We start from the raw sequence: 8,854 nt of genomic DNA on the forward strand, positions 1-8,854 counted from the left end.
ATTGTTACAACACAAATTCAACCTTCTACCAAACTTGAAAAACCAAATTGGCAAAGATGACGTCGAGGCACGTGAATCACGCTCTCCTTAATTTTGTGTTGAAGAAAGCTGCTGTTAATTATGAATCCCTTGTTGCTAAGAAAGATAAGAAGTTACAAAAAATAAAGGCTAAATTGGAGAACACTTAAAAGATTCTGAAGATGATGAATTCTGGCACCGCCAAATTGGATCCTATTCTTTTGATGGAAAAAGCAAGTAGTGATCATCATGGACTAGGTTACACCGGAGAAAGTTCAATGTCAAAAACAATATTTGTCAAGGAGTCTACTTCCTTAAGCCTTGGACTACCCCTGATAAGAAATTTACTACCTCACATCCTCAACGTAAAAAGATCATTTCTACGTGTCACTATTGCCATTTATTAGGCCACATTAGATCTCAATGCTACATGTACTTAGATGCTCTAAATAGTGGTATGGATATTAATCCACCATATTCTGCAAAATCAAGGTGCATGCCTAAGAAGAAAATTGATATGAAATTTTGTAAAAAATTTTGGATAAAGAAGTCGGAACTTACTGGCTCTGGGCACTTTGTGAATGATTATTCTAAGCATTTGACATGTGATAAAAGTAGAACTCATTTGAGAATGTTACATTAAGGGGAGTAAGATGCAGAGAAGACACAAGGAGAGTAAGCCACAGAGGAAGATGAAGTCTAGTTGGAGACACTTGATTTAGTTTCTTTGAAGTGAAGATGTGTAGATTTCAAAATTGAATATCAACATAGAAGTGCAACAGATATCCAGATTCTAAATGAATAAGATTTGAGAATGACGAGGGTTTATCTTAGAAGGGCAGCAATATTAAAATAAGGATAATTACAAACATTATCTGATATAGCGAAAAGTAAAGATTTATCATTATTTATAAGTTTGACTTAGATTTGAAAGGCATTACGATTGTTTTGCTATATATATATATATATATATATAACATATGCTTGTACGTGAAGTGGATTAGAGGTTAAAGTGCAAATCCAGATTTAGTTTGATATTTGAAATTCTAAAGGTTTTATCCCATGAGCAGTTTGAATAAAGAGGAGATAATCATTGGAACACTTGAAGTTATCCGAGTTTGACTTAGGTTGAGATTAACGCGAATAAGTGATGGTTTACAAGCTCTATATAAATAGAGCTCAAGGTAGCTCACTTGGAGTATGGGGTTTTGTAGAATATTTTTAGAAGAGAGGATGTCAGTTTTTGAGAACCTTGAAGAGTTTATTAAAGATCGTTCTTTGGCAGAAGAATTAGAAGCTTTCGGGAGGAAGCGCACTATTAGCTGAAGAGAGTTCGTCGTGCGGTTTTTGAATATGAGTGGTGCTTACTGAACAAGGCCATTAATGAGATTTTACTAACCGACAACATTGTCAAAGAGGGACTTTTTGAGTGTATATGTCCGATTGATGATTGCAATCATTGATACTGAGTGGATTGTTCAATTCAATGTCTAGGCATGACCCCATGATGTAGGTTTTTAACCGAACGCTAATTTACGTTTCTACATTTAAAGAGCTTAATTAACTATTAACTGCAACACGAGGCTTAAAACAGATCTAATATATGTGTTTTGATAGATCATGGAGAATTTTGAAATATGATACATATTTCAGGAGTATTTATGCATTAAATTATCTCTCTAATAATTGTCAAATCATTAAATCCGTTAATAAAATAAATAGGATATTTAAAGTGAATAATGTTTCAAAGTTTAGGGGACGTGCAAACTAATTTTTAAAGTTTGGGGACAAAGGGACAAAATGACCAAAATTTAGAGGCAAAAATAAAATGTACCCAATCAGTTCCACACTAATAAACTACAGCCTAGCACACCAAATAGCTAAACTTATATTCACTCAGCCATCTTTATGGTTTATATCGATCAAAACTCAAAATTAAAACACAATTCACCTAGCGTCCTTTCATTGTGCTAACCGATCAGTGCTGTGGCCACTCACCGTGCCACTTCTGCGTTGCCCACGCCGTCGTTTCCATGCTTAAGTCGCTGGCGCTCTGCCCACTATCGCCGCTATTGTGCTCAGCGGTATGCCTAAGACCTTAACTATTTCTTGATCATTTTATTCCCAAGATTCTCGTGCTTTGGACATGTTCCCATTCTAGTGATTTTCAATGTGTTTGATAAATCGTTAATTAGTGATTTGGTTGAAAAAAATGGGTGAAGTGACGGGTGTTTTTTTTTTTTTTTGCTCTTTTTTTATTTAGTTTTATTATTTTATTTTATTTTTTTGGAAATTCAGGGCATTCATTAAGCAGGCAAATCAGCTAAAAACATTCATTTTCTTGGTTATAGAATAGCCAGATTGCGTTCAGAGGTGGGGGGATTTTGTTTGAAGTTTTGAACTTTAACTACCGTTTGGCGTTTTCCTTTTTCGATGTGGGGCTAGGGTTTCCATTACATTTACAGCCAAACTCAGAAACACAACAACAAAGGTTCCCATTACATATACAGCAGCAGCAAATCTTCTTCTTCTTCGATTTCTCTGCTCTCTCTCTCGTCTAAGAATCCGGTAAAGTTGTCGTCTTTGGTCTCGGAATAATACTTTCCGTTCACGCCCAAATCGGAAGAATTGGGGATAGAGTTCTGCTGAGTTTCAAAGAAACCCCCGAGGGAGTAACGCCATCTTCGATTGCTCTCATTCTGGTCCCTGCGTTCCTTCGATTGCCTCTATTCCGAAAAGGTCTCTCTCTCTCTCTCTCTCTCTGATTTTATTGAAACTTTCTATATGTTTGTTTGGGAAATCTAACAAATTCTCTCTTTTTAAGTGTATTATGTAACCTTAATTCTTTCATATTTGAATCATTTGTAACCGTTTTCTTATAACCATTGTGATGGTTTTCCTGTCTGTAGAATCAATTGTAACCGTTTTCTTATAACCTTCGTGATGGTTTTTCTGTCTGTGGAATCATTTATAACCGTTTTCTTATAACCTTTGTGATGGTTTTTCTGTTTGTCGAATCATTTGTAACCGCTTTCTAATTTGAATCGACGAGTTCAACGAACCTCCCATCTTGAAAGTTGTGTTCAACTCTTGTTTGATATCTCCGATCTCTGTTTGATTGGAAGTTGATTCTGTACTGTTCTAACGCAGCATTTGCCTTTAATCACTAATTGGATCCTCTCGGTTTGAGTCTCATCTCATGGAGATTTACAAGTGTGTGTCTATATATATATATGTATAAATTTGTTTATGTAAATTTGATTGTTTGCATAATTTGATGGTTTTAGTATGATGCATTGATTATCTTCCCGTTACTTTAGAAAGCAGTGAAGTTCTACAATTTCTTTTATGTTTTCCTTACTAATTTATGTTTGTACTATAATAGTATAGTAGTATCGATACTGACCTGAATATGTTATAGATCAAGTGTTTGTATTAAGCACTGTGTGAATGGTTTTTGATGATTTGTATAGATTCGGACTATTTTCAACTATATGGCTTTTTTTCTTGAAATATCTTTGAGTTTATCCTTGTTTATCTCGGTTTTGCTTCAGTTAGTTTCTGTATTTGTTGCATTATGCCAAGGTTTTTTGCTTGTTCCTTTACCTAATTGATTTTGCCAATTGACTCACATTCTGCTACACAAGTAGCTGTCTATCTGTATGTAATAACCTATGCCATTGTCTTGTATCATAGTTATACTTTACTCTTATATTTTCTCTCTGTTTTGTTGCAACTGATATTATTCTCGTACATCACAATTTTCTTTCGTCTGTATCATGTTCTTTCTCTTGAGTTTCACTAGTCTCTTCATGTAAAAGTTTAAATAGTCTCCCTTATGGGTGTTTCAATAGTTCTTTTCTTAAAGTTTTATTCATATTATCTAGTAATTATGATGAAAATTTATTATATTATAATTATATGTAGTTCTTATCATTAAACAACAGAAAAGTTAATGATTTTTTAAATGCTAGATTACATAACTTTCCTCATTCTTCAAAAGATATATTTTAATTTCTTTTTAATGTTAAATCTTATTACTATCATCCTGATTACAGATGTTTGCTAATATAGAAAGTTACTTTTAAATAGTTATTAAAAAATTTTCCTTCTGTTTCATTCTTAATCATTTTGAAAAATTTCCCTCTCATTAGGATAACTGCATTTTATTGGTTACTTTTATATTTCAAAAGTCTTGAATGGCTCTTATATCTTACCACAACTAGTCTTAATTTTATTACTGGTTTTTAGTGGATTTGATTCCCTAAATGTTTTTTACTTTGCTATGCGTTAAACAGAGGCTGGTAAGGAAGGCCTTCCTTCCTTACTTCCTCTTACATAAATAAAAATAAGAATAATAAAGAAAGAAAATATTAATATAAAGTAAATAAAAAAATCAATATCAACCTTGGTTGAATACTGCAATTATCTACATACGTTGCTATGTTACTGCGGTTTAGCATTCAACTTTGGTTTAATATAAATCCCGATATCCTTATTAAAATCTTGCTTAACTCATATCCCATGTCATTGCAATCCTATCTCAATATAAGATAAGTTCATCCGTCTTGTTTTCTTAAAATTTCAATAATCTAGTTTTTTTCTTTTTCTTTTTTTTTTGTACTTTTTCATATATTTACATACGTTGCAGGTTCGAAATGGTATATTCAATAGCCTCTTGATCTTCTGATGTTTATGTCTTTATTCTTCTTCTAGGTAGTTAAATAAATCTTATGTGTTGTTTTCCTAACATCACGTGATTTATACTTACATGCTCTTTGGATAGAAAAATACATTATTTGGTTGGATTTCTTTCCACCATGGATTGTATCTTTTGATACTTTCTTCTCAAAAAAGAATAAATAAATAAAAAAAATACAAATGGGAATAGCATCTGTTGCAAAGCAAACTAGTTCAGTAAAAAGCGCCGGAACTAGTGGGATTCCGAACAGTTTCTGATTCATTACGTTGCTAGAAGTCCCTAAGGAATCTCCCCGCCATATCCAAAAATTCCAGAGAGCTTAGTACGCGCATGTCAAACACCAGTACATTACATTCCACGCCCACCATAATGACCAAGCTATCATTATAAAGACTTCCAAGTCCATAACAGACTGAGCCCGTCCTAGCTACTTCCAAAAACAAACCACCAAAAGTAGCAGCCCTTACCCTCGATTTTTTCAATAATGACAACACAACACTAGTATCCCAAACTGCTGTAGACTTCGGGCACGCCCAAAGTGCATGCCAAATGGTTCATCCCCTTCTCCACATCTCGGGCAAGTGGTCGATACGTCGATTCCATGCCGACTTAGAGAAACTATAACTTGGGATAATAGAATGAAAGGCCCGCTGCTCAAAAAGTTTTTAATTTTACTTGGCAAGTTTAACCTCCCCAGCTTATTCCACGACCACATGTTTGAGCAAGTGCACAGACTTCAACTCCATTGCCAACCTGTACCCACTTTGCACAGAGTAGAAACCTTTAGCATCATAATGCTAAATCAAGGAGTCATCTCACTCATGATTTCGCAATTGGATGCTAAAGATGAGCTCCTAATCAATATTGAGTTCGAATCCAATGTATTAAACATGATGTAGTTTATGGGATTAAATTATCAAATAAAAGAAGTCTTAATACATGATCTAGTTTATGGGATTAAATTATCAAATAAAAGAAGAGACTAAAGTACAAAACATAAAAACCTAAAATGCTGGTGTTACATGGTGTACTTTTTTATTTGAAGCAGGAACATTGCATCTTTTCAAGTTCTAGGACGTGGCAAATGCTGTGAATTCCAAAGCGAAAGAATCCCCAAAACCCAAAACCCAAAATAACAATGACGACGACGACGATGACGAAGAAGATGAAGTGAAAGTTGTCATTCATTGTGCGTCGTTGTTTGAGCTTAAAGAACTCTCTAATCTCTGTGATGTAAGTTTCTTCTTTTCTCTTCTCTTCTCAGACTTTGGACATTTCGCTTTCTATTATCCAAATTCCAATTTCAAAACGAGTAGGTAAGACTCGGCACTGATTACTTTCTCTTATTTTTGTGATTTTCTAATTCTTACTTTCTTTCTTTCAATTATTCCAAATTGGAAAAATGGGTGTCTTGTTTCTGTTTAATTGAAATTCATATTAATTGTTTCTTAACGACCTATTTTATTTAAGTGCCTGTATAATCTTAGACGACCATATTTAGATAGAAGTATATAGAACGCCGATTATCATACACCAAGTTGAGTTAGTTTCTCACACATTTGATTGACAAATTTGAGTCAAATTAATTTTTACAAAGTACACCGAGTAGTTATTGATCATACATTGTTTGTAAATGTATCTTTATCCTTCAAGCGGAATTTTAGGATGAGGTGGGATTTGAGGGGGCGGGTTTTCTGACCGTAGGAGGAACAACGTTGCCCAACCCGGTTCCAGTGTAATTTTTCCTTTTGACAATGCAAAAGTAACATAATTATGTTTCAAAAAAGACATTGGTGATCTTGCTTCTCAAAATTTAACAAGTTGAACTGAAAGAGAATTAATTGCTTGGAAGGCCAATAAACAGCTGGGGGACTCTTATCTATGTTGTTGTTTTGCTGCTTTTGCCTCTGTTTCCGCATCTAGTTTTTGTGATTTTGGAAGGTGTTGTTAATTGATGCAGTTGGGTAGCTTTGTGGATTTGTTCGTGAAAAGAATTCAGATTGTATGGTGCTTTCAGAGCTATCGAGGGATTGGAATTTCTTGTTGTAGTTTTTGTTTTTCGACTGGACTCTCTTCCTTTTCCTCTACTTAAAAAAGTTTGTTTCATTCAAAAAAAAAAAAAAAAAAAAAAAGAAAATGGATGGAATAGAGAAAACGTTGGAACCTTTCATGTGGGTTGAGGACTATACTGAAATTGGATATGGATGGAATCAAGAGCAGCAATATCAACAACAAACTTCATTAACAAGAAAAAGAAAGAAAATGGAGTTTGTAGGGTGGGGATCAAGACCCCTAATTGAGTTCTTGGAGTCCATCGGTAGAGACACCAGCCAGCCCATCTCTCAGTTCGACATTACCGCTATTGTGAATGAGTATATAAATAGAAATCTTCTCCAGCCAACAACCACAAATAATAATCACTATAATCTTCTGAACATGGTTAAGAATAAAGAAAATATGAAGAAGAAAAAGAGGGTCGTATGTGATGAGAGGTTGCGAGCCCTTTTTGGCAAAAAATCATTTAGTCGAGTAATGATTTACAAGTTGCTAGAACCCCACTTGGCTGCAGACAATGAACAAGGTGATTCTGAAGACGGCTACCTTTCATGGGGCAATGAAGGAGTAGAAGCTAAAGGACAACAGGAAAAACACAAGAGATTGGTTGTTGAAACGTGTAACGCTAATCCTACACCTAAAAGTTGCTTTGCTGCTGTAATTCCCGAAAACATAAAGCTCATTTATTTGAAGAGGAGTATAATTCAGAATATTTTGAAGCAGGAAGTTGACCCTAAAACCATTGAAACCAAAATAGTGGGAAGCTTTGTGAGGACCAAGTCTGATCCTAATGACTATCGTCAGAAACACTCTCACAACCTCCTCCTAGTTGCAGGTAATATACTTTCCAATAAATGCTTGACATTTAACTCTGTTGTGGATTGAATATTATAGCAAATGTGTATAATATTTCTGCATTCTCTAGGTGTAAAGATCTCCTCTGGGACTGGTGGTAGTAATAATTCTGAGATTCTACTTCAAGTTTCCGGCGTGATAAAGGACGTCCCTATTTGCATGCTTTCTGATGAAGATTTCTCTAAGGTAATCTATACATGAGAAAGCTTTGTGAATTATCAAATCCCAGTTTCTTGGCTTTCTGAAATGGTCTTTAATAGTGAGTAGTTTGTTGATTTCGGTAAAAGTTCTGCTTTCAGAATAATATCCTTTTAGTTTTTTTAACTATGAAGTAGTTAGGAATCGACAGTTATACAATTTACAAACCTTAGAAAGGTTTTATATGTAAAACCAGGATGATACTTACTCCAAAGCTAACATGGAAATCAGTAAGAAGTTACAAAAAAGACTTATTGGAGGATCTTCTTCCCGAGTTAGTGGACGTAATTTGTTTGCTGTTTCTGTTGTCGAGTGGAAAGAATAAAGCCACTTGGAGGGAGACACCTCAATTGTTGTCCCTTTTTTCTTTTTCCCGAACTTTGAGACTCGTCTTTGGATCCAAACGTCCTGTGTTATATTGAGTTTCTAAAGACATAAATGAAAATCATGAAAGTGTGGTGTGTTTATGATTCTTCTAACAGTACATCAATGTTTTATTTATGTAGCATTCTTCATTTGCCTTTTGCATATAGGTTTAAGTGCTGACGCTTAGCCTCTGACCTCTCTATGCGTTTGAGGCTTGGGCCTCATTAACATTTAAAGGTTAAATTTAATTTTTGTGCTCGTGGTAAGTTTACGTCCAGGGTAAAATTTAGAAGGTGTGTTTGAGATTTACAGATATGATTGGTTGCTTTGCATATGGTCAAAGTTACATAGGGAGAGCAGTGATGTCATGGTGGTTACATATTGCTACTCCGCTGCTTTCTTTTTTCTTTTTTTTTTTTTCATGCTTCCATTTAACTTTGAGATCTCTTTGTCTGCACACCATCTAATGTCATGGCAATGGGTTAAGGAAGAATGTGAGGATTTGCGTCAAAGAGTGAAAGATGGTATTCTCGAAAGACCTAAAGTGGTAATTATTTTTTAACCCAATTTCTTTTTTTTTTCTCTCTTTCATATAAATCATGTATTCGTGTGTACAAGGACATTAGAAGCATCAGAAATTGAAAAGAAATTTCTAATAAC

At 34.5% G+C, this 8,854-nt stretch overlaps 1 protein-coding gene across 1 annotated transcript; it reads left to right on the forward strand.

Moving 5' to 3' along the window:
• Positions 1-1,946: 1,946 nt before the first annotated feature.
• Positions 1,947-8,741, forward strand: LOC21387790 (uncharacterized protein At5g08430; the record flags this gene model as incomplete). The annotated part of the gene is made up of 6 exons (XM_024163215.1): positions 1,947-2,102; positions 2,282-2,757; positions 5,769-5,953; positions 6,681-7,610; positions 7,701-7,816; positions 8,682-8,741. Coding segments are annotated over exons 4-6 (930 nt in total), but the record flags the coding sequence as incomplete, so codon positions are not given.
• Between the last annotated feature and the right edge of the window lie 113 nt (positions 8,742-8,854).

Source organism: Morus notabilis, unplaced genomic scaffold (genome assembly GCF_000414095.1).
Source record: "Morus notabilis unplaced genomic scaffold, ASM41409v2 Scaffold899, whole genome shotgun sequence".
NCBI classification, from domain to species: Eukaryota; Viridiplantae; Streptophyta; class Magnoliopsida; order Rosales; family Moraceae; genus Morus; species Morus notabilis.